Here is a 26,203-nt window from a genome sequence, read left to right as displayed (position 1 = left end):
GTAAACAATTAACAAGTCAATAACACAGAAAAAAGGGGAGTCTATATACAATGTGTGCAAAAGGCATGAGGTAGGCGAATAATTACAATATTGCAGATTAACACGAGTGATAAATGATCAGATGATCATGTACAGGTAGAGATATTGGTGTGCAAAAGAGCAGAAAAGTAAATAAATAAAAACTGTGGGGATGAGGTAGGTGAAAATGGGTGTCCTATTTACCAATAGATTATGTACAGCTGCAGCGATCGGTTAGCTGCTCAGCTAGCTGATGTTTGAAGTTGGTGAGGGAGATAAAAGTCTCCAACTTCAGCGATTTTTGCAATTCGTTCCAGTCACAGGCAGCAGAGTACTGGAACGAAAGGCGGCCGAATGAGGTGTTGGCTTTAGGGATGATCAATGAGATACACCTGCTGGAGCGCGTGCTACGGATGGGTGTTGCCATCGTGACCAGTGAGCTGAGATAAGGCGGAGCTTTGCCTAGCATGGCCTTGTAGATGACCTGAAGCCAGTGGGTCTGGCGACGAATATGTAGCGAGGGCCAGCCGACTAGAGCATACAAGTCGCAGTGGTGGGTAGTATAAGGTGCTTTAGTGACAAAACAGATGGCACTGTGATAAACTGCATCCAGTTTGCTGAGTAGAGTGTTGGAAGCAATTCTGTAGATGACGTCGCCGAAGTCGAGGATCGGTAGGATAGTCAGTTTTACTAGGGTAAGCTTGGCAGCGTGAGTGAAGGAGGCTTTGTTGCGGAATAGAAAGCCGATTCTTGATTTGATTTTCGATTGGAGATGTTTGATATGGATCTGGAAGGAGAGTTTGCAGTCTAGCCAGACACCTAGGTACTTATAGGTGTCCACATATTCAAGGTCGGAACCATCCAGTGTGGTGATGCTAGTCGGGCATGCACAACACTACTCTTGTGAGATTGTCAAACCCAATGAATGTGTCATGTTAACACATTTTCATATTAGGTTTGTGGTTACTACAGTGTAAGAAATTAATTTCACATCACTGACTTGTTCGATATAAGTTGAAATGGTCAAAGAACTCGAAGGACTAGTTGATTAGTCTTCGGTTCGCAATGAAGGATGGGGACCTAAAAAATCTACCATTTTAACATGTGAAACTATTCAAATTAAGTGTTTAAGTACTCTTCCGCTACTTGTTCAAGACTTCAAATGAGCCACACCTAAAATCTCTTTAGGGTGCGCGGCAACTGCACGCCACCTGCAACGAGCGTGCGCGCCGCGGCATAGTTCCCGGAAACGAGTTGTATGGGGCGGCGCCGTTCCTTGTTCGCCATACTTGCACAGGGAAGAGCAACAGAAGCACTTATTCTGCTAGCGTCTGGGAAAAAACAGCAGGAAAACGGTAAAGACCTGCTTTCACAACCTATACAATAGTTAACGATCAAGCACCGAACGTTTCATTATGTTTTAGACTTACTTTATATCTGGTGTCATTTCGTCCCAACTTTGCTAACTAGCAATTTGCTGAGTTGTGCTAGTATGCCAACCACGATCACGTTAGCCTGCTATGGTATCTAACGTTACATACTTCACACCCTGGCTGCAGCAGAGCCCATATGTAGCCAGCGAAACATTAAGTAAACGTTGGTCTACTGTTAATATTTTGTTCTGCTCCAGTGAGACTTATGTAAAAGCACGGGGACATTTGTAACATAGTTTGGTTTAATTGGGTGGCAGGTAGCTAGAGTCCAACACCCATGTTACTAACTAGCCAGCTAGCAATCCTCGTGCAGCTTGATGACTTGCGGCAGTGTCTAGCCGTTCAGAGACTAGTTAGCCAGTGGTGTTAAAACACTAGCTAGCTATTTGGCTGTCTTTGACGTTTGATTACTTTGTCGCCTGAAACCGTGCTAAATTCGACGATTAGGTAACCTTTGTTCTTTAGATAGTGTAACACATTGTTTAGCTAATTATGTAGCTTTTCGTTTGGATTCTCAAGTTAGCATCTGTCCCTGTCAGTAACTAACGTTACATTAACCAGTCAGTCTTTCTTTGCAGCAAGCTAACGCTACAACTCAAGCTATCTAGCCACCCACAGACAACAAAAGAATGGAAATTAGGTTTATTTTTATTAGACGTTTCTCTTCCAGTAAGTAACTCAAGTCCATAAAGCAATGTTGATAAGAGAACAAATGTTTTGACATACTGTATTGATCTGTAGTGCACACTGCACTGATCTGTAGTGCACACTGCATACCCAGTTCCATTGGAACGCAAATTATAATTTTACAGCTGGTTGCTGTGTAGAGTATTGTCAGTGATTGCACAGGAGAAAGAGACCGTTCTGCACCTGTGCAGAGTACAACTCATTTTGTTCACAGGTTTGAATAAATAATGAGTCATTATTTCAACTATAATTAATTTCATCCATTAATGTTTACTGATGCAAATTCTAGTTGGTGACTGTGAGAGGAAATTCATTAGCGTAGGTAGACTTGTTTCCTCTGTCAACCTGAATGTTAAGTACCACATCCTGTCAATTATTTCTAGCAGACATCTTCCTCTGACTGGGTGGGTGTAGTGGACCCTTTAGACTAGAAGCCAGGACGACATTGATTGAGCCCTGTACGATGGAACATCACGACTCATTAAATTGAGCATCCATTAAGTTAGCATTGGAAATGGCTTTTAATTATCATTATTTGTCAGTGAATAGTCAATCCGTGACAAACAATCTCTCGTATATGCTCAGGAGCTTGCAGATGGTTATGTTTCTGTTCTGAACATCCCATGCACTTCCCAGCTGAGTTAAAATCAGACCGACAAACACCTGGCCCCTAGCTCCCAGACAAAGTTGAGGATTTTGCCTAAGAGTAGGGAATAGGAAGTGAGATTTTACTCTTAAGTGGCACTGAAAGTTTAGTGCAAATCATTACATAACATTAGCTCTGAAACAACCTGACATTTGGTCGAAAGTTTATATAATCTGACACACATTTGCCAACCCAAACAGTTGAGTTATTTGGTTAATTATGTGGTATAGAGGTCTTAACGGGTCCAACCAAATGCCAGTTCAGGGTGGGTCTGGGTCCAAAGTGCAAGCTTTTTCCTCGGATACGGGCCGGGCCCTATTTGATTGTCATCGAGTCTTGGGTCTATGTAACTACAACTGATAGACCCGAATGGACCCCACCACAGCTCTGCATAGCCTATAGCATATTTGTTTTACACTAATAGAAGGGTTAGACAACATATAAAGACTTATTCATTAAGCAGAAGAGCAACTTGGACCCATTAGGTTGGTCGTCGGGTCCACGTCTGATTGTCCTCGGGTCTGTTCTTGCAAGATGGAGGTAGGTCGACCACTGGTGTCAATGTGTAAAAGCAGTCGGTGTGAGTCTGCAACCTGGTCTTAGAACGTTTCGTATTATTCTTTACGCAGATCTAAGACAATAGATTTCGTATGGAATGTATTAATTTGTGGATACCCATCATCCATTATGTATGATTTGTTACGAACCAATTTGTTGTGGCTACCGTTAGCTAGGTGGCTGTTAGCTATGGGATTAAGATTAAGGTTAGGAGTTTGGTTAAAGGGGAAGGATTAGCGGGCATGTTAAGTAGCTAACAAGTAGTAAGTAGTTGCTAATTAGCTCAAATGCTAAAGTTGTTCATGATGAAATTTGAACACACAACCTTTGGGCTGCTAGATATTCGCGTTATTCTCCCACCCGACCAACCACCCACCTTTCGATTTTGCCTTAAGTAACCTTCTGTCTTATGTAACCATATCCTACTAATTTGAGTGTCCCTGATTTACATTTACTATCCTACATCAAGTCTGAGACCAGGCTGGAGTCTAAGCAGGCCCCTAACTGCCCTGTGCTCAGGCATGTTTATCACTGCGGTCAAATCCATGTTCCACTGTCTGCAGGGTGAGCTCTCTCCTTCTGTGGCATTCCACCCAGCCTGCTTGTTCAGACAGGTCAGGAGGCTGGATGTATGTTAGCAGAGTCACTATTATTTGAGTCACGAGCAAGTCACAAGGTTCGAGTCCCAAGTCGAGTCCTAAGTAGAACGGGTCGAGTCTCGTGTCAAGTTCAAGGCGTGTATTTTAAGAGCAAGTCAAGTCACGTGTTTTTTTAAGTCAAGTAATATTAAAATCTATACATGCAATGACTTGTTCAACCACAATTCTTTGTCTATTTATTGAGGCTACCGTACAACCCTTTTCATTATTTTGTCACCAACACATTTTGATTATAGAATTGTAAAATAGGGACCTTGTAGCAGTCTTAAACACCAGTCTCAACGTCAACAGTGAGGAGGTGACTCTGGGATGCTGGCCTTCTAGACAGAGTTGTAAAGGAAAAGCCGTATCTCAGACTGGCCAATAAAATAAAAGATTAAGATGTGCAAAAGAACAAAGATACTGGACAGAGGAACTCTGCCTTGAAGGCCAGTGTCCCAGAGTCGCCTCTTCCCTGTTGACGTTGAGACTGGTGTTTTGCGGGTAATGAAGCTGCCAGTTGAGGACTTGTGAGTCATCTGTTTCTCACACTAGACACACTAATGTACTTGTCCTCTTGCTCAGTTTTTTACCAGGGCCTCTCACTACTTTTTATATTCTGGTTAGAGCCAGTTTGTGCTATTCTGTGAAGGGAGTTGTATACAATGTTGTACGAGATCTTCAGTTTCTTCACAATTTCTCACATGGGATAGCCTTCATTTCTCAGAACAAGAATAGACTGACGCGTTTCAGAAAGGTCTTTGTTTCTGGCCATTTTGAGCCTGTAATCGCACCCACAAATGCTGATGCTCCAGATACTCAACACTCAACTAGTCTAAAGAGTGCCAGTTTTATTGCTTCTTTAATCAGAACAACCGTTTTCACCTGTGCTAACATAATTGCAAAAGGGTTTTCTAATGATCAATTAGCCTTTTAAAATAATCTTCGATTAGCTATGTGCCATTGGAACACAGGAGTGATGGTTGCTGATAATGCTGAAACGCTGTTTCCAGCTGCAATAGTCATTTACAACATTAACAATGTCTGTGCTCTATTTCTGATTAATTTTGTTATTTTAATGGACAAAAGCACACAAAAAAACATTCAAAAACAATGACATTTCTAATTGACCCCAAACCTTGAAACAGTAATTTATGTTGTGAAGCTAATAGCAGTGACGCAATTATTGTGTAACTCCTCTAGGGCAACATCTGAAAAATCGCGCAGTTGGTGATGTGTACCGGTGCTCGACCACTCTGCGAAAGCACACATCACCCACGACAGAGAACGGTTGATTGTCAAGGACAATGAATTCCATTATCTTGGCTGTAATGGATTTCGCCTTTGAGTTGTCTCACTGAAATTTTCTTACTCTTTCAAATGACTGCTCGAATTGTTGAGTACTTGATACACACAGTAGACATTGTGGGCTAGGTTAGGAATGCTGTGTTGCACGTGTAGAGTAAAATATAACGTGGCTTCTTTACGTCATGTACCTACGTTATATAGGCATGCACAGTAGCTTTGACCTCGGTTTTTAACATCGGCATTAAACTAGACGTTGGGCCGATACGAGGTTGGCGGTTTTAGCTGATATCTGCCGATTCCGATATATCATGCATCCCTATAATGAAGCTTACCGTTGTTCCCCAGAACAGTTGAGCCAATCACATGTGTATTTGAAAATACTCTGTCAGTATTCTATGCTGACCACACCGTGCGTTGTAAAATAAATGTACACGTTATTCAGTCATTGCACCCACATTGCTCACGCACGTCAACGAGTGTCTGTGTAGCCAGGACCTAAAATAGAACTTGGTTCTATTTTTGACGCAGTGCAAGTCCCGCCTCTCTCCTCATTGGTTTTTTGAGAGCATATTTCCATGTGGGTGATTGCAAGATGAATTTAGATCCACATTCCAGTTGGTGGTATCTTAATTTTTTAACCATTTAACTAGGGAAGTCAGTTAAGAACAAATTCTTATTTACAATGACGTTCTAGGAACAGTGGGTTAACTGCCTTGTTCAGGGGCAGAACAGATTTTTTTTTTTACCTTGTCTGCTCGGGGATTTGATCTTGCAACCTTTCGGGTTACTGGCCCAACGCTCTAACCTCTAATCTATCTGCCACCCCAAACAATAATGCACCTTCAAGTTGGTTGCCAACCACCATATTAAGTCATGAGAAGTAGTCTGAAATTAACTTGGTTGACCTTTTTTGAATCTATGGATTAATTGTCCACGTAGAGAACCTTGTGCATTTCAGGTCAAATAACAACCCAATGACTATAACCCCAGAAGTATTAATTAGCAACAGCAAGTTAGCTAGCTAAATTGCCATAAATGTTTCATGCTATTTGACCTGCCCCCAAATCAATATAGTTGGTTCAGAATTAGTTTCTATATTTCAACTTGCGTGTCCTGATCGTGTGTAGTTGAACAAAATCAACATGTGCTCGGTCTGGTCAGCATTTGAGATAGAATGCCGAAGCTCCTCCACCCTACCAGGAAAACAGTCTGGTTGCCTAGGTTACACCATTGGCTCACAGCAAGAAATCAACCTTTTTTCAAACACGATTTCTTGTCTGCTTGTTTTTATCAATTACAAACTTAAAGTACAACATGCCTAAACATTACTTTTCAAATATGCCTGCTCCCTAGTGTTCTCACTACTTAGAAAAACTTAATATTGTAGGGCTTCCTTCATGCCCCTTTTCTTGATAGTGCTAGCAGCCATGTGAGTGCTAGCTACCGACCGGAATATTAAGCTTGCCAAGACCAACAGAACAAATGGACTATATGTAGTGAATGGGGTTCCAAACAGACTATACTAAACAAGTTAAGTCTTACTTGTGGTGAAATGTTTCCACACATATAGCTAGCTACGCGTAGCCTACTTGTACACTGGGTACCCACATGTAATGTTGGTTTTCCCCAATTTGTGGTCGAGGGGAATTTATGTGAATATCAACCCTGAGTATAGCACAACTGGGAAAAGCGAACTGGTGATTCCATCGCGTTCTATACCTGTCGGTGAATCTCTGTTGTCTGGTGCACATTAGAGGTTAACCGATTAATCGGAATGGCCGATTTCGAGTTTTCATATCGATGGGAAATCGGTATTTTTGGACACAGATTTTTTTTTTACACCTTTAACTGTATTTATTTAACTAGGCATGTCAGTTAAGAACATATTCTTATTTTCAATGACGGCCTAGGAACGGTGGGTTAACTGCCTTGTTCAGGGGCAGAACGACAGATGTTCACCTTGTCAACTCGGGGGATCCAATCTTGCAACCTTACAGTTAACTAGTCCAATGCTATAACCACCTGCCTCGCGTTGCACTCCACAAGGAGACTGCCTGTTATGCGAATGCAGTAAGCCACGGTAAGTTGCTAGCTAGCATTAAACTTCTCTTTATAAAAAACAATAATCACAATCACTAGTTACCTACACATGGTTGATATTACTAGTTTATCTCGCGTGTCCTGCGTTGCATATAATCTGTCTGATCATACAAGCATCTGACTGAGTGGTGGTAGGCAGCAGCAGGTTTGTAAGCAGTCATTCAAACAGCATAAGCACTTTGCCCCTCCCAGGACCATACAATTGGCAATTATAGCCAATAAACAATGTAAAAGGTCATTTCTGCATACATTGCTAGATTCGACTTAATCCATTTTATAACATTATTGCTCCATGTATGAATGGCTAGCTTAATGTTACCACATAGTGTGCATAGAAATAGGCTAAGGCACACATGGTTATATTAAGCACAACCAGAATGACACAAATCTAGGACACAAACATACGGAAGTCCGACATAACCTGGAAAATATGAACAAAGGAAAAACCATACATTAATTAAATAAACAGAACTTCTACCCCATGAGTCTTGCAAATGTACATGTGCACAATAAACATCTTGCCCTCTCAAAGGGTGGTAGAAATGGTAGAAACTTGGGGGACTGACAGATGAATGAGGTCGGTGGCGGTAATGCACCTAATTTATGAAGGTTTCCAATAAGTCCAGAGGGAAAAGCCTGGAAGGAGGAGAGATGACTATAAACTATTATTTTATTTTATTTCACCTTTATTTAATGTAAGCTAGTTGAGAACAAGCTCTCATTTGCAACTGCGACCGGTGCAAGATAAATATACAGCATGTGCAAATGACGTAGGATAAGGGAGGTAAAGGCAATAAATAGGCCATGGTAGCATAGTAATTACAATATAGCAAATAAACACTGGGATGGTAGCTGTGCAGAAGATGGATGTGCAAGTAGAGATACTGGGGTGCAAGATAAATAAATACGGTATGGGGATGAGGTAGTTGGATGGGCTATTTACAGATTGGCTATGTGAGCTGTTCTGACAGCTGGCTATGGTGACCAGTGAGCTGAGATAAGGTGGAGCTTTACCTATCAGAGACTTGTAGATAACCTGGAGCCAGTGGTTTTGGCGACTAGTATAAAGAGAGTGCCAGCCAACGAGAGTGTACAGGTCGCAGTGGTGGGTAGTATATGGGGCGTTGCTGACAGATGGCACTGTGATAGACTGCATCCAGTTTGTTGAGTAGAGTGTTGGAGGCTATTTTATAGATGACATGGTATTACGAGTTTATGTTTGGCAGCATGAGTTATGGATGCTTTATTGCGAAATAGGAAGCCAATTCTAGATTTAATTTTGGATTAGAGATGCCTAATGGGAGTCTGGAAGGAGAGTTTACAGTCTAACCAGACACCTAGGTATTTGTAGTTGTCCACATATTCTAAGTCAGAACCGTCCAGAGTAGTGATGCTGGATGGACGGGCAGGTGCAGGCAGCGACCGTTTGAAGAGCATGCATTTAGTTTTACTTGTATTCAGAGCAGTTGGAAGCCACGGAAGGAGAGCTGTATGGCATTGAAGCTCGTCTGGAGGTTAGTTAACACTGTCCAAAGGGCCAGAGGTATACAGAATGGTGTTGTCTGCATAGAGGTGGATCAGAGGATCCTCAGCAGCAAAAGCAACATTGATGTATACAGAGAAGAGAGTAGGCCCGAGAATTGAACCCTGTGGCACCCCCATAGAGACTGCCAGAGCTCCGGACAACAGGCCCTCCGATTTGACACACTGAACTCTATTGGAGAGGTAGTTGGTTAACCAGGCGATGCGATCATTTGAGAAACCAAGGCTGTTGTCTGCCGATAAGAATGTGGTGATTGACAGAGTCGAAAGCCTTGGCCAGGCCTATGAATACGGCTGCACAGTAATGTATCTTATCGATGGCGGTTATGATATTGTTTAGGACCTTGAGTGTCGCTGATAATTTTAGAGAGGATCCAGATTGTCTAGCCTGGCTGATTTGTAGGTGTCCAGATTTTGCGCCTTTTTCAGAACATCAGCTATCTGGATTTGGTTGAAGGAGAAATTGGGATGCTTGGGTGAGTTGCTGTGGGGGGTGGAGCGCTGTTGATTGGGGTAGGGGTAGCCAGGTGGAAAGCATGGCCAGTTGTAGAAAAATGCTTATTGGAATTCTCAATTATAGTGGATTTATTGGTGGTGACAGTGTTTCCTAGCCTCAGTGCAGTGGGCAGCTGGGAGGAGGTGCTCTTATTCTCCTTGGACTTTAGTGTCCCAGAACATTTTTGAGGATGCAAATTTGTTAGGAAAGCCTTCTAGCTTCATCAAACTGCCTGTGTATATTTGTTCCTAACTTCCCTGAAAAGTTGTGTATCAAGGGGGCTATTCGATGCTAATGCAGAATGCCACATTATGTTTTTGTGCTTTGAGTGGGGCATGCATATTTAAGATGGTGAGGAAGGCACTTTTTTAAAGAATAACAAGTCATCCTCTACTGACGGGATGAGGTCAATATCCTTCCAGGATACCCAGGCCTGATTGATTAGAAAGGCCTGCTTGCTGGAGTGTTTTAGGGAGCATTTGACAGTGATGAGGGGTAGTCGTCAGACACATTACCGATGTAGGCAGTGATCGCTGAGATCTTGGTTGAAGACAGCAGAGGTGTATTTAGAGAGCAAGTTGGTTAGGATGATATCTATGAGGGTGCCCGTGTATATGGATTTGTGGTTGTACCTGGTGGGTTCATTGGTAATTTGTATGAGATTGAGGGCATCAAGCTTAGATTGTAGGATGGCTGGGGTGTTTAGGTCATCTAGCAGCAGAAAGCTCTGAAGATAGATGGCGGGCAATCAATTCACATATGGTGTCCAGGGCACAACTGGGGGCAGAGGGTGGTCTATAGCAGCGGCAATGGTGAGAGACTTGTTTCTGGGAAGGTGGATTTTTAAATGTAGAAGCTCGAATTGTTTGGGTACAGTACTGGATAGCCTGCAAAGTTCTGTCTTACTATCTCTGCAGTAGATTGCAACACCGCCCCCTTTGGCAGTTCTATCTTATCGAAAAATGTTATAGTTGGGGATTGAAATTTCAGGGTTTTTGGTGGTCTTCCTAAGCCAGGATTCAGACACGGCTAGGACATCCGGGTTGGCAGAGTGTGCTAAAGCATTGAATAAAACAAACTTGGGGAGGAGGCTTCTGATGTTAACATGCATGAAACCAAGGCTTTTACGGTTACAGAAGTCAACAAATGAGAGCACATGGGGAGTAGAAGTGGAGATAGGCACTGCAGGGCCTGGATTAACCTCTACCTCACCAGAGGTGGAGTAGTTGACAATTTCATGTGTGGATTAATTGGTGGAGTAGAGGACCTTATGCATTTCAGGTAAAATAACTACTCAATGTTTATATCCCAGGACAAATTAGCTAGCAACCGCAAGCTATCTAAATAGGACAAATTAGCAAGCAAGTGCAAGCTTGCTAACTCAATTGCCATAAATGTTTAATGCTTTTTGATCTGTCCCCAAATTACTGTAATTGTTTGTTTTGATATTTTAACCTGTGTGTCGTGATCGCATTTGGGGGGTGGGACAAAATTTAATTTATCCACAATGGCACATGTGTGCAGCCAGTTTGGGTTCAGTGTATCTCACCGGATCTGTGTTGATTGACAGTTTGCTGTTCCATTCAAAGGGCCAAGTGTGCGTTTCACTAGCCAATATGTGGCTACTGTTTCTGGCTGCGTGGAGAGTAATCCATGGTGCTTCTGTCCCAGTAACAAAATGTTACTCATTTTGGCCAGATAACCTGGCCAGATAACTTGAGACTGATGATTTGAAGTTTTGAGGCTCCAAGTCAAGTCTCAAGTTATTTTATTTTCTATAGAATTGGACATGAGTCAGACTCGACAACTCTCTGTTAGTGTTAACACCTCTCTAGCCAAAGGGGATACCCATTCTCCCAACTTTTAATGAGATGTTTTGTGTACAGTTGTTTCCAAGGCAAACTAGCCTTTTGTGAAATCGCCTACAGTTCTGTTATATTACTGGCAGTGTTTGTAACATCACATATCATTGTTATAGATGCGTGGAAGGGCATTATTTTTAATTTTTTACCATTCGTCCAATTAGTTGGAGTGCTTGCTGTCAAGGTTCCAAGCTGCCTTCAAGATAAGATGACACGCCTTTCATATTAGGGCTGAATCATAAATGCAGACTCAGGCGGTTTGCCTTGCCGTTGTTTAAACACCGGCCTATTCACCTCTTCTAACGGCTTATTGTTTGTGTTTTGTATATGGGCCGTGGGGAGGTCATGACTAAGCATTAGGGCTATGATGGAACTACTACGCTGTCACACTGATGGTGGGCTTTTTTAACTCTTGATACAAGCTCTATATCTCTATATTCAGTAAAAGGTTTCCGTTCGGAATATGTGGTGCCGGACGTTTGACCGGCAGTATTTATTTACTGGACCCATATGCATCGGGAGCGTAACCTAATTAGGGCGTCCACCAATGGTGCTCAGGAAGACACGAGTCCCGTTTGGGTTATGGTGATTGGCATTTTCTGTTCAAATGAATTGAGAATGCAACGATGTTACCTAATTCTGATGCCCACATGTACTTTCCCTCAGTCACGAAGACGAGTAACGAATAGCAAAATCACTAGCCTATTTTAATTTGCTGTCCCCCATGTAAAAGTTGACCTATTCTATTGTTCAGCTTGTCTAGAAAGAAACAGCCTATTCCAAACTGACTCTGGGACAGTTGTGGGACGATAGATCCCAAGTTCATACAACCAATAGGCCTAGGCTACATAAAACAAAAGTTAAAAAGCCATGAGTCTGATGCAACCGATAACATTTATCCCTAAAATGTTGCTCAACTATTATTTCTTCATATTTATAAGCTCAGCAATGCGCACAAGACTGTATGCTACGTGTGAATGTTCGTTCCATAATGCAATTAGGGGGAAACACCGTTGTCATAAGCAAGCAGTTACATGTGAGAGAGATTAAATTTAGAGGGGAGAACAAATATGCAACAACTAGCATGGGTTGCTAATATGACAAGGATTGTGGCTTTGGCTACTGGACAATTAAAGAAAGTTGATATAAAAGAATTGCCTCTATGGATATGGTCTGATTTTGGCTAGGCTACTTTGAAGCAAGGTAAGATGTGTAGTAAAATGTTCAGGATTCCAAAAATGAAGTATGTTTTCAAAATGCATACTGCCCCCAGCTCATTGCAAAGTGGTGTGACACCCTGATGAAGCCTGCATTCTATTGCTTATGCATTTGCTGTTTGAGATGCTGTATCAGCAGCTCTCACACTGTCTGACTGTTTTTCCACTTAAAGGCTCTGTAGCTGTATGCTGTGCGAGTGTGATAAATGAGATGTATAACCTATATACACACACAGAAATTTAATTCCACTAAATTATGCAAATGAACCTATAGACCGATAAGCATGACCAGTCAAATGTATTTAAATCGACTGGTATTTCCATCAATGAATAGGCTAAAAAGCATTATTTCGCAATGGGATTTTCTTCTTCTGGACAATTGGCCAGTGCAGCAGTACTAATTTATTTCCCATTTTTCTTTTGTTTTATGGTGTACTTTTTGTTCCTATATCTTTGTTACCGTGTAGATTGGCTTTAGTGAGGGATTAGTTTCCTAATACATGTACTATACGCCATACAAAACTCCAAAACAAACTGTCATTCATTCTCCCCGCTCCATTTTCCACACCAGGCTACTATTATTTTTTATTTTTTTAAATGAATAGTTTTACGCTCTTTGGTTACCAAGGATCCAGATGTGCTTTTAACGTTTAAGACTAAATGCCAATATTTAAATACTTTCACTCCCCCAAGCTCCAGTGAAGAATGATAGATCATCAAAATCAAGTGGAAAATAACTTAGTTTTTAATTTTTTCCATTCCCAAGTGCTCTTTCTGCAGTAGCAGACACAGACAGAGGATTCATGATCAGGTTATTGTGGGAGAGAGAGCCTTATTTGGGATGTTGGACCCTTCTTGGCATAAATACAACTCTTCCTGCTTTTGTGAGTCTCTCCAGTTGTCATGACTCAAGTATATTGAGGAGAGGCCTCTCATTCCAATTATAACCCCTGGATGGGGATGACCCATCTGGAGTGGATTTTATTGGCCATCTTGTTTGTTGTGAATACCATTAGGCTTGCTGTCAAATGGCTTTAGTTGTTGATAAGATGGCATCAAATGATGTCGGCGTGAGTTCAAAGGACCGAGATGGGCGTGTTGAATTTTGAGTCGTTTTTGAGAAAAGCAATTTCAAGAACCGTTTCATTCAGATTTTACTTGAAGAAAGCCCCACAAATTAAGCCTGGAAGTCGGCCCCGATCCAAACAAATTTTGTCATGACAACGACCTTAGGAGTTTGCCATTACAGATCTGAGGCAAACGGGCAACAACATTTAAGGACCATGGTCATTGATTGCATTGATCTTAAGAATGTAGCCTACATGTGGTCTATTTTAGGAGCATGTAAATTCTGTATGTCAACATTGTTTTGACCGAAGCTTGACCACATCTGTCAGTGTAGTTGAACTTACTTTGTAAATAATGAAAGGAAGACAACATCACCGTATAACACATGACAGTCAGTGTAAGTAGATTGGTGTGAGCTTGTTTTGAAAAGTCCGGCGAAGAGGCCCCTGGAGACCAATGGTTGTGAGAGACTGTGTTTGATTGATCCGTTTTTTAGAACAACCCCTCGGGTGGTTCTCCCAATGCGAAGGAACACGCAGTTAAAAATGGAAAATACGCCATTTGTTGTTTTGTCATGTATTGTTGTATTACTTTGCATCTTGGGACAGTTGACCTCAATCTTGTGTGTGTTAGGGGCCCATGTCATGCGACTTTTCACACATGACCTAATTTGATGGAGATGGTCTCCCACTAGCCTGATGCTGTTAGTGTGCCCAGATTATTCACATTAGAACCAGGATTAAGTCATCAGTAGTGGCTTAATTTCTTTGTGATGTAAAAAAAAAATCTGCACCTTTTTTGGTTCTTCTGATCAGGGAACCTTTATGCGTTTTAGTTCCTTGTTTGTTGCCTTATGTGATGTCATAGCAGCATTTCATAGTAATTGATGAGATGCTGTCATCCTTTTATTTGAGCAGAATATACTACATCCTCTGATATGAAGCCACATGGGAGGAGTAGCGATTAGTGGAACTATTTATTTGCCTATCTTGGTTGTAAACATTCCTCTCTCTCTCCTTCCTCTTCCCCACCCTTTCTCTGTCACTTCTCTTTCTCTCCACAGACATGGCTGAGGACGATTTGACTCCGGAGCAACTAGCAGCCATCGCTGCGGAGAACGACGTAGGTGAGACGGTCAACTACAAGCCCCCGGCCCAGAAGACCCTGCAGGAAATCCAGGAGCTGGATCAGGATGATGAGAGCCTCCGGAAGTACAAGGAGGTTCTGCTAGGAGCCGGTGCTGCTGCTGCTGTCGCTGGTGAGTGTGTGTTGTGTGTTTGTAATTTCTCTCTCAATATGTGTGTTTGTATAGATGTCTGCCTGGCGCTTGCTTAGTATCTTTACGTGTCAAATCCAAGATGGCGTAGCAGTCGGTCGTGTGTCCTGTGTAAATATAGTATTCCTAATTTTTTCTTCTCGTATATATTTCATATATATTTTAATCTCGCATTCCATCTACGGACTGACTATACTCTCCTGCAACCCGCCTCACCCAATGTGGTACGGATCTGCTGTTTTTATACTTTGGAACCGGAACCCCCATCAGAAGCTAGCCAGCTAACTATCTACTAGTCAGTTACCGTTAATTCGGACACCAGCCAGCCTCAGCTCGGTCAATACCTGCCAGTCTGCACAGCGCGATATCAACCCAGAGCATATCAAACTGCTTTTTCTCTACCACATCTTCTAATTCCTACCGCAAGCTCTGAACCTTAACACAGGATCATCGCAGCTAGCTAGCTGCATTCCGAGTGGCTACGCCTGACTGTCTGTCCCAAAGCAAGCACCAGTTAGCCTTGAGCTAGCCTCGAACTAGGCCCATCTCCCAACTAGCCAAAGAGGTCCACCAGCTAATTATTAAGCTACAATACCTCTTTTTCCATACTGCGGACACGGAGTTCTGCCGATCCATCATGACTGGTCTGCCGACGTATTCGTCCGAGGTAGTTTGAACAAGCTCTTCCGTTGCGACATCGCTGAAGGCCCGCTGTCTGAATCGCCATGTCTCCAGCTTGCCTACAGATGTAGCGACAACTGAACGGCTCCCTTACTCACCCATTGCTCCCTTACTCACATCCTACCATAGTGTGTCAGTACATTATGCCTTGAATCTATTCTTCCGCGCCCAGAAATCTGCTCCTTTTACTCTCTGTTCCGTACGCACTAGAGGACCAGTTCTTATAGCCTTTAGCCGTACCTTTATCCTACTCCTCCTCTGTTCCTCTGGTGATGTAGAGGTTAACCCAGGCCCTGCAGCCCCCAGCACCACTCCTTTTCCCCAGGCGCGCTCATTTGTTGACTTCTGTAACCGTAAAAGCCTTGGTTTCATGCATGTTAACATCAGTTTGTTTTATTCACTGCTTAGCACACTCCGTCAACCCGGATGTCCTAGCCGTGTCTGAATCCTGATTTAGGAACGCCACCAAAAATCCAGAAATTTCCATCCCCAACGACAACAGTTTCTGACAAGCTAGAACTGCCAAAGGTGGCGAAGTTAGCCTGCAGAGTTCTGTCATACTATCCAGGTCTGTGCCCAAACGTCTATCTTCAGAGTTCGTACTGTTAGGTGTTCTAAACTGGGATATACTTAACACCCCGGCCGTCCAACAATCTAAGATAGGTGCCCTCAATCTCACACAAATTATCAAGGAACCTACCAGGTACAACCCTTAATCTGTAACCATGGGCACCCTCTTGGATATCATCCTGACCAACTTGCCCTCTAAATACAGCTCTGCTGTCTTCAACCAGGATCTCAGCGATCACTGCCTCATTGCCTGCGTCCGTAATGGGTCCATGGTCACTCGACCACGCCTCATCACTGTCAAATGCTCCCTAAAACACTTCTGCGAGCAGGCCTTTCTAATCGACCTGGCCCAGGTATCCTGGAAGGATATTGACCTCATCCCGTCAGTAGAGGATGCCTGGTAGCTCTTCAAGAGTGCTTTCCTCACCATATTAAATAAGCATGCCCCATTCAAAAAAAGAATAGATATAGCCCTTGGTTCACCCTAGACTTGACTGGCCTTGACCAGCACAAAAACATCCTGTGGTGTTCTGCATCAGCATCGAATAGCCCCCGCAATATGCACATTTTCACAGAAGTCAGGAACCAATATACACAGTCAATTAGGAAAGCTAAGGCTAGCTTTTTCAAACAGAAATTTGCATCATGTAGCACTAATTCCAAAAACTTTTGGGACACTAAAGTCCACGGAGAATAAGAGCACCTCTTCCCAGTAGCCCACTGCACTGAGGCTAGGAAACACTGTCACCACTGATAAATCCGGGTTCATTGAGAATTTTAATAAGCATCTTTCTACGGCTGGTATTGCTTTCCACCTTGCTACCCCTACCCTGGCCAACAGCTCTGCACCCCCCCCCCCCCCAAAATCCAGACAGTTGATGTTCTGAAAGGGGTGCAAAATCTGGATCCCTACAAATCAGCTGGGCTAGACAATCTGGACCCTCTCTTTCTAAAATTATCTGCCGAAATTGTTGCAATCCCTTTCGTATCGCCTGAGATCCCCAAAGATTGGAAAGCTGCAGCGGTCATCCACCTCTTCAATGGGGGAGACCATCTAGACCCAAACTTTTATAGACCTTTATCCATCCATCCCTGCCCTTTTAAAATCTTTGAAAGCCAAGTTAACAAACAGATCACTGTCCATTTCAAAACCCACCGTACCTTCTCTGCTTTGCAATCTGGTTTCCAAGCTGGTCATGGGTGCACCTCAGCCGCGCTCAAGGTCCTAAACAATATCATAACCACCATCGATAAAAGACAATACTGTGCAGCTGTCTTCATCGACCTGGCCAAGGCTTTCGACTCTTGTCAATCACAACATTCTTATTGGCAGACTCCATACTCTTGGTTTCTCAAATGACTGCCTAGCCTGGTTAACCAACTACTTCTCAGATTTCAGTGTGTCAAATCGGAGGGCCTATTGTCTGTACCTCTGGCAGTCTCTATGGGGGTGCCACAGGGTTCAATTCTCAGGCCGACTCTTTTCTCTGCATATATCAATGATGTCGCTCTTGCTGCTGGTGATAATCTGATCCGCTACGCAGACAACACCATTCTGTTTACCTCTGGCCCTTCTTTGGACACTTAACTTCTTGAGTGTAGGGGGCAGGATTTTTGTTTTTGGCTAAAAACATACCCATTTGAAACAACCTATTTCTCAGGCCCAGAAACTAGAATATGCATATAATTGTCAGAATAGGATAGAAAACACTAAAGTTTACAAAACTGTCCAAATATTGTCTGTGAGTATAACGGAACTGATCTTGCAGGCAAAAACCTGAGGAAAATCCAACGAAGTGCTGTTTTTCCTGAAAGCTCTCTGTTCCATTGGATGCCTTGCCTCCATTTAAAGGGATATCAACCAGATTCCTTTTCCTATGGCTTCCTCAAGGTGTCAACAGTCTTTAGACAAAGTTTCAGGCTTTTATTTTGAAAAAATGAGCGAGAAAGATAACATCACGTTAGTGGATAGCTGGGTGTTCGCAGCGTTTTGCTTGTGCAACTGAGTGGGGTAGCCATCGTCTCTCCCTCTCCTATTGAAAAAGCGACGGTCCCGGTTGATATATTATAGATTAAAAAACAATATAAACTACGTGAGGAATGATTATAAAAACCATTTGACATGTTTCTGTGGACATTACGGAAACTATTTGGAATTTTCATCTGCGATGTCGTGACCGTTCGAGTCTGTGGATTTCTGAACGTAACGCGCCAAACAAATGGAGGTATTTTGGATATAAAAATAATCTTTATGGAACAAGGGGAACATTTATTGTGTAACTGGGAGTCTCGTGAGTGCAAACATCCGAAGATCATTAAAGGTAAGCGATTTAATCTATTGCTTTTCTGACTTTCGTGACTACTTGGCTGCTAGGTGTTTGTAATATTTTGTCTACTGAGAGAGATGTTCTTACATTAACACTTGTTATGCTTTCGCCGAAAATCTTTTTTTAAATCTGACGCCAGGTGGATTAACAACCAGCTAAGCTGTGTTTTGCTATATTGCATTTGTGATTTCATGAAAATTATATATTTTTAGTAATTTATTTGAATTTGGTGTGCTGCAATTCAGCGGGTGTTGATAAAAATGATCCCGCTAACGGGATGGGTGCGTCAAGAAATGAACAAACTCCAGATGAGCTTCAATGCCATACAACACTCCTGCCGGTGCTTCCAACTGCTTTTAAATGCAAGTAAAACTAAATGCACGCTCTTCAACCGATGGCTGCCCGCACCCACCTGACTAGCATCACTACTCTGGACGGTTCTGATTTAGAATATGTGGACAACTACAAATACTTAGGTGCCTGGTTAGACTGTAAACTCTCCTTCCAGACATTAAGCATCTCTAATCCAAAATTAAATATAGGATTGGCTTCCTATTTCGCAATAAAGTATCCTTCACTCATGCTACCAAACACCCTCGTAAAACTGACTATCCTACCGATCCTAGACTTTGGGGACGTCATTTACAAAGTAGCCTCCAACACTCTACTCAGACTACATGCAATTTGCTCTCACAGTGCCATCTGTTTTGTCACCAAAGCCCCATATACTACCCACTATTGCGACCTGTATGCTCTCGTTGGCTGACCCTCGCTACCTATTCGTCGCCAAACCCACTGGATCCGGGTCATCTATAAGTCTTTTCTAGGTAAAGGCCCACCTTATCTCAGCTCACTGGTCACCATAGCAGGACCCACACGTAGTACGCGCTCCAGCAGGTATATTTCACTGGTCACCCCCAAAGCCAACACCTCCTTTGGCCGCCTTTCCTTCCAGATCTCTGCTGCCAATGACTGGAACGAATTGCAAAATTTCCCTAAGTTGCAGACTTATATCTTCCTCTCTAAATTTAAGCATCAACTGTCAGAGTAGCTTACCGATAACTGTACCTGTACACAGCCTATCTGTAAATAGCCCACCCAACTACCTCATCCCCATATTGTTATTTATCTTTTTGCACCTCAGTATCTCTCCATCTATCACTCCAGTGTTAGTGCTAAATTGTAATTATTTTGCCTATTTATTGCTATTTATTCCTTACTCTTCTGCATTTGCACACACTGTACATAGATGTTTCTATTGTGTTAATAACTACGTTTGTTTAACTCTGTTTTTGTCGTCACATTGCTTTGCTTTATCTTGGCCAGGTCGCAGTTGTAAATTAGAACCTTTACTCATCTGGCTTACCTGGTTATTTAAAGGTGAAATTTTAAAAATTAAAATACCACTGTTTAGCTTTGGGAGAATTCTATAGAAACAGTCCCTGGGTACTAGCTATCTCAAAATAAACGTTTTTTTTCCCCATGTTGGGGCCCTTCCAACTAATGGATAGCTGTCCTGATTTCAGCTCTCATCTGGGGCAGCCTGTTGGACAGCTGGTTGTTACTGGTAGTTTATATGCAGTCTTCATTCCTAAATGTTGCCTCTAAGAAGTATTGGTCTGTACAATCGATTACAACTTTTAATGTTTAAATGGAGGCCTAGGTAAGGGCAATAACTTCACAGATATCCCTACTTGGATGTATTCCGTTTGGTTGTCATTTAGACACAAATGCAGAATTATGTAAAAATACATTTAAGTAATGTATTTGTGCTTAATGTTAGAATATAAAATATGTTTTGACATATTTTCACACAAATGACCTATAAAGTTTAAAGGTCTGAAACCAAACATTACATATCAGCAAGTAACTAGGGTGTAATTGTGTCACGGTTGCTGTGGGTCAGTTACCTTTATCTATTTCCATGTTCTTTGTCTGGTCTTGTTGCAGATCCCAGCGTTCCCAACGTCCAGGTGACACGGTTGACACTGATGTGTGAGACTGCCCCGAACCCACTGACCCTTGACCTGCAAGGTGAGCTGTAGTACTTTTGTCCATTTCTGGGAATTACAGTAAACATCTTATCGTACGAGCATCTCAAAACATGGGGGAAATGGTTCCGAGTGTGTCACTAACTGGCATTGACAAACTGATTTGTTAGACCACATTCTAAGTAAAGACCTGCTACTGTCACCTGACTCTCTTGAGGAGGTGAGCAAGACACCTTGTGCCACTGAACAGAATGACCTGAGTCACCCTGAACAAGGCAGGCCAGTGCCAGTAAAAGTGCGTGCATCACACTCGTGTAAGTACTTGTAGTGACTTTTCCCGAGGAACAGTGTAACACAGCCACTCGTGTCAGAAGTAACATGCTGGAAACTGTGAATGAATAGGAATTAATTAGGTGTCTTTTGAACATTTCAAAGCCTTACCTCATGGTCTTTCCATGTACAGCACTTATTGCAAATTCTGGGGTAAAAACTGTTTTGACGCATTCATCGTGGGGGTAATAAAGAGATTACTGTATTGCTTCTGTTTCCCCAGTCTGTTCCACTGCTAGATGTTAAGGGAGAGTGTTGCAGCACTGCTAGAAGACACTATTAAAACCCCTGATTAAGTGTGCTAATGAGGTAGTGCCACTGCTGGGCTGAGATAATGACCCCTGCTGAGGTGTCAGAGCTGCCTAGGACTCCACATGGCTGTTAGACACCTTGCTCTCACACTCCACACTGGGGCCCTGTGGACGGCAGTCCCCTGCTGCATGCCCTAGTTAGTGTGTGTGTGAGAGAGAGTTGGAGAAACCTTGTTTTATTCCCTCATTGTCTTTCTAACAGGAGATCTGGAGGCCTTTAAGAAGCAGTCCTTTATCCTGAAGGAGGGAGTGGAGTACAGAATAAAGATCAGCTTCAAAGTGAGAGCACAGTTCATATCTTTTGCAGTGGTCCTTGCTGACATTTAAATGTACATGCATGTAACTGCCAAAATAAAGGAAACCCCAACATTGTGTCTTAATAGGGCGTTGGGCCACCACGAGCCGCCAGAACAGCTTCAATGCACCTTGGCATAGATTCTACAAGTGTCTGGAACTCTATTGGAGGGATGCGACACCATTCTTCCACGAGAAATTCCATAATTTGATGTTTTGTTGGAGGATTACCGCTGTCTCAGGCGCCGTGCCAGAATCTCCCATAAGTGTTCAATTGGTTTGAGATCTGGTGACTGAGACGGCCATGGCATATGGTTTACATTTTTATGCTCATCAACCCATTCAGTGACCACTCGTGGCCTGTGGATGGTGGCATTGTCATCTATAGGAGCATAGCCATGGTAGCCAAAATAATGGCCTGCCCAGCATTTTTAAGCATGATGGGATATTAATTTCTTAATGAACCCAGGAGCCACACCTGTGTGGAAGCACCTGCTTTCAATATACTTTACCTCTCATTCCCACAAGTGTTTCCATTATTTTTGGCAGTGACCTGTATAACATGTAAGATATTGCACAAAACAATTGAATTGACCTGAAATATAACAAAAGAGAATCTGTCGTTCACTTTACGTGAATGAAAGCTGTTTGTATGAAGACCACATAAGTTAAATGCAGAAGACACATTTCAGTTGAATGCATTCAGTTGTACAACTGACTAGGTATCCCCCTTTCCCTAAAAAGGTGGTGGCTTTACTTTTCTTTCTCCCCCACTAAAAATCAAACACTCAGATTGTGCCATTAATGAACTTGGCTTACTGGTAGGTATTGTATTTTTCAGATTTCATGGTTCACTAGGTCTTTTAAAGGGCTTATTTCTGTCAGATGAGCTTGCGATAAGCTAGATTGATTTTTCCATGCCGCTAACGATGCCCCCTATCTCTGCAGGTGAACAAGGAGATTGTCTCGGGACTCAAGTATGTCCAGCAGACCCACAGGAAAGGAGTGAGAAGTGAGTGCTTGCTGCTTCCTATCCCTCTCGTTTGTTTCCTCCTGACCTCCATCTCAACCGCACAAGCCTTCCTCCTATAGTAAATGTGGGAAATTGTGCCCTAGACTGAAGTGAATGTTGACATCAACGTTGAAGTTTCCCACTACCATCAGTTTCTACAGATTGCCCTGTTCAGGGAATGTACTAGGTGATACATTGTCATGGTTTCCAAATGTTGGTCCTAACAGAATTGAAGAGAGAAGTGTCATGATGCCACATCAACACCGTTGCTTTAGACAGTAAGGGAATCATTGTTAATGAATTAGTTCAGTGAAGAGCTGTAAACACTTAAGGCCTGTGGAGACTAACATTGTTTAATATTGACAGACATCCCCGGCCCACACACTGCCTTCCCTTTTTAATCTGCCAAGAGAAACAGGCAGAAGGGCCAGGTATTGTTTGAAACCGGATGAAAAGGTTGAAAAATAGAGGCTGAAAAACAGACTCGACAGTGTCACTAGGGATATTATTGAGTTGTTTTGAAGCATTCATCTCACATTTTACTGAGCAGAAGAGAAAGGCAGAGTGGCAGGGCGTGAAATGTTTGTTTGAAACTGGATGCAAGTCGAGGCACAAAACAGCCTGTTGTGTCAATTGCTTTATTAGTGAGTCGTGTTTGTGAGGCTTATTGAGAAATCAATTGATCAAAATAAATTGGAGCAGGCCTCCTGAGTGGTGCAGCGGTCTAAGGCACTGCTATGCAGTGTTTGAGGCGTCACTACAGACCCTGGTTCAATCCCAGTGTCTTCCGGGTTAGGGAAGTGTTTGGCCGAGCGAGATTTCCTTGTCCCATTGCGCTCTAGCGACTCCTTGCTGGGGGCCGGGGGCCTGCAAGCTGACTTCAGTCCCCAGCTGAACGGTGTTTCCTCCGACACATTGGTGCGGCTGGCTTCTGGATTAAGCAAGCTGTGTGTCAAGAAGCAGTGCGGCTTGGCAGGGTCGTGTTTCGGAGGTCTCGTGGCTCTCGTCCTTCGCCTCTCCTGAGTCCGTAGGGGAGTTGCAGCGATGGGACAAGGCTGTAACTACCACTTGGATGTCACAAAATTGGGGAGAAAAAGGGATAAAAGTACAACAAATTCTATAAATTGGAGTCAAACAATCATCAGTCGTGTTTTTCATTAGTCCTGTTTATTGATAACTTTCTTCGCAGCGAGCAAGTATTTTCTCCAAGTAGTTACACCCTGTTTCATTGTTTTCTGTTTATTGCCTGATGAACACCACCCTGTATTTCTTGTCCTCCCTGGTGATTCACAGCCCTTCTTTTCTCTCGGTCTCTGTAGTTGACAAGTCGGACTACATGGTGGGGAGCTATGGGCCGAGGCCGAACGAGTACGACTTCCTGACCCCGCTGGAGGAGGCTCCTAAAGGCATGCTGGCCCGCGGCACCTACAACATCAAGTCCAAGTTCACCGACGACGATAAGCACGACCACCTTTCTTGGGAGTGGAACCTCAACATCAAGAAAGACTGGAAAGATTAAGAAAGAGGCCTTCAAAACCAACCCCCACAACCATGTCCCCATTTCACCATGAGTCTATTTTCTTGTACTTCATTCCATCCTCATGCCTTCAATCTTCATTCTGACCCTTCCTCTCCATTCCGACCCTTCCATCCCTCTCTCTTTTTTCCCCATTTATCCGTCTGCATTAGTAGCAGCAGCAGACGCAACGCCCCCCTCTGTCCGTCCATCCCTCCTCTGCTTTCATTGGTTGCACAAAATCCACCATTGAGTCAATGCCCTCAACCTGCCAAGAATTTGGTTAGGACTGACTGGGAGGGGCCTCAGTGGGGAAGGGGAAACTAGCTGTTATTGGCAGAGGTTTGGAACGATTCATTATTGGTTTATTAACTAATTTACCAAGGCAGTCTTTTCAAACAGCTCCAACACTGAAAGGGCATTATCATAATTTTCACAATATTATTCCAACCTGGTATTGGGCCTTTAAGTTTGATCTAATTGTATGAATAATAGTATACTGTGGCTTTGTTCATGTCACTGTTGATATTAATCAGCTTTTATTGTCAATCCTTCCCCGACATCTTTTTCCTTACCCCTTTTAGCATTCCTTTGCCTGCCTTCTTGCTAGCTTTTTTTTATTATTTTTCATATATTTTACCAAGACCTGCCTTGTTAAAGATATTCTCCTGTACTTTTGTATTTTTTTGCCAGTAGTTATGAAAGTAGCACCCACGAGCCAAAAGTGGTCTCTGAAAATCGCATGTCACAAATATGTGCACCATGACATTGCTCTCGTTCTACTGTGTGTGTGTGCGTCTTGTTACCCGTCACTCAAATGACGTAAGGGGCTTGCCCAAGTGGGGCTTAATGTAGGGGTTAAAAAGTTCTGGAGCATGTATTTTTAAACCTACAGTGAAATAATGAGATGCTTTACTTCAGCACCTCCTACCCCCCCACCCTTAAATGTTTAACCCTTTCCTCTTACATGGGGATTGGGGCCAAGGTAACCTAATGTAGCAGGTGTATAATTTTTTTTGAAGTAATTACGCCTGAAAGTAGATCCCCTATATAAGGGGTATTCAACTCTTACCCTATGATGTCCGCATCCTGCTAGTTTTCTGTTGTATGTGGAGGACGAGTTAAGGTGGCGTGTCGCCTTGTTAATGTCCAAAAGCAGAAGTCCATTTCCCCTGAAAACAGGAACATCCAGTAGTTTAGGATTCGGCAGAGGCTAGGGCAAAGGAAGTGAAAGATAATGACATTGTAAAAAATAAAATAAAAAGGGCGTAAGCCCCAGTGCTGCCTCATACCGAAAGATCAAAATAATCAGTTTCACTCACCAATAATCAGTTCACTACTCTTGTGCAGTTGTCATGGTAGTGCACTAACAGATGGTGCATGCCTTGGGCTGTATGTTGTGTATTTCATGTGGTGCTTGCCATCAGGTAGACTCACTCAAGGGCATATTGTAATATCAACTGTTCCACCATCTTAATCGCTTTGCTAGTTGAGATTCTCCCTGTCGTCTTTACACACATGCTGCTCCCGCCGTGAACTCAACCTCCACTAGTAAACACAAGTTAACATGGTAGTTAGAATGAGAATAGAATACACCACCTAGAATTGACCAATTTTGTTTTTTTTCCCCTTGCCCACCCCAGCAAGCCACTTCATCATTATTGTTATTATCATTATTGTTCATCCTTAGCCATGAGGCCTTATCGTCGACTTCGGTCGCGTGAAAAAGAGACATGATTATTTTATTTTTTTTGCCTTAATGTACATCAATCCCCAGTCAGATTTCCCTCCTCCCCACCTCACTCACATGTTATAAACCTTAGGGCCTGCTGTCGGAGGTCAAAGGTGATGACAAGTACCAGAGAAGGCACAGGAGTCGAGAATGACTCACCGTCTGCTGCTGGAGACATTGACGGTGTTTCAGCTCTCATTAGGAACAGGAGCTGGTAGGGTTTAGATGTACACCTCCACAGTCAGGCCCCAGCCTTTGCCCAATGACCTATTGACGAAAAGAGACGTTGATGGAAGAACGGTCAAGTTTGCACAGAGTAGGATGTGCTAGCAGAAAATGTGTGATACTGTTTGAGTATGTTAAGAGGGAGGGATTTTGGATCAGAAAGGGGAATTGACATGTACTGTACCCTAAGCATATGGATGTAGAAGTGTTTCAGATATTGTGCTTTTCCATACATTCCTTCACACATTGTACAGTTTCGATGCTGGTGGGGTTGTATGCATATTTGATCATTTGTGATTGCTCTTCATGGACAATAAAGATGTTACTCAACTTGGCCTGTTGTGTACGGAGTCTCTGGTTTTCAA

At 42.9% G+C, this 26,203-nt stretch overlaps 1 protein-coding gene across 1 annotated transcript; it reads left to right on the top strand.

The window, feature by feature from the left end:
- The first annotated feature begins 1,214 nt into the window (after window positions 1-1,214).
- Window positions 1,215-26,173, top strand: LOC124015680 (rho GDP-dissociation inhibitor 1-like). The gene is made up of 6 exons (XM_046331072.1): window positions 1,215-1,373; window positions 14,637-14,831; window positions 20,378-20,461; window positions 21,262-21,338; window positions 22,302-22,365; window positions 23,685-26,173. Exons 1-6 carry the CDS (start codon window positions 1,277-1,279, stop codon window positions 23,882-23,884), a joined length of 717 nt encoding a protein of 238 aa, XP_046187028.1. The 5' UTR covers window positions 1,215-1,276; the 3' UTR covers window positions 23,885-26,173.
- Window positions 26,174-26,203: the final 30 nt, after the last annotated feature.

This window comes from Oncorhynchus gorbuscha, linkage group LG26 (assembly GCF_021184085.1).
Source record: "Oncorhynchus gorbuscha isolate QuinsamMale2020 ecotype Even-year linkage group LG26, OgorEven_v1.0, whole genome shotgun sequence".
Lineage (NCBI taxonomy): Eukaryota > Metazoa > Chordata > Actinopteri > Salmoniformes > Salmonidae > Oncorhynchus > Oncorhynchus gorbuscha.
The sequence above is the reverse complement of the archived record's forward strand: the minus strand, read 5'-3'. Positions and strand labels throughout refer to the sequence as shown.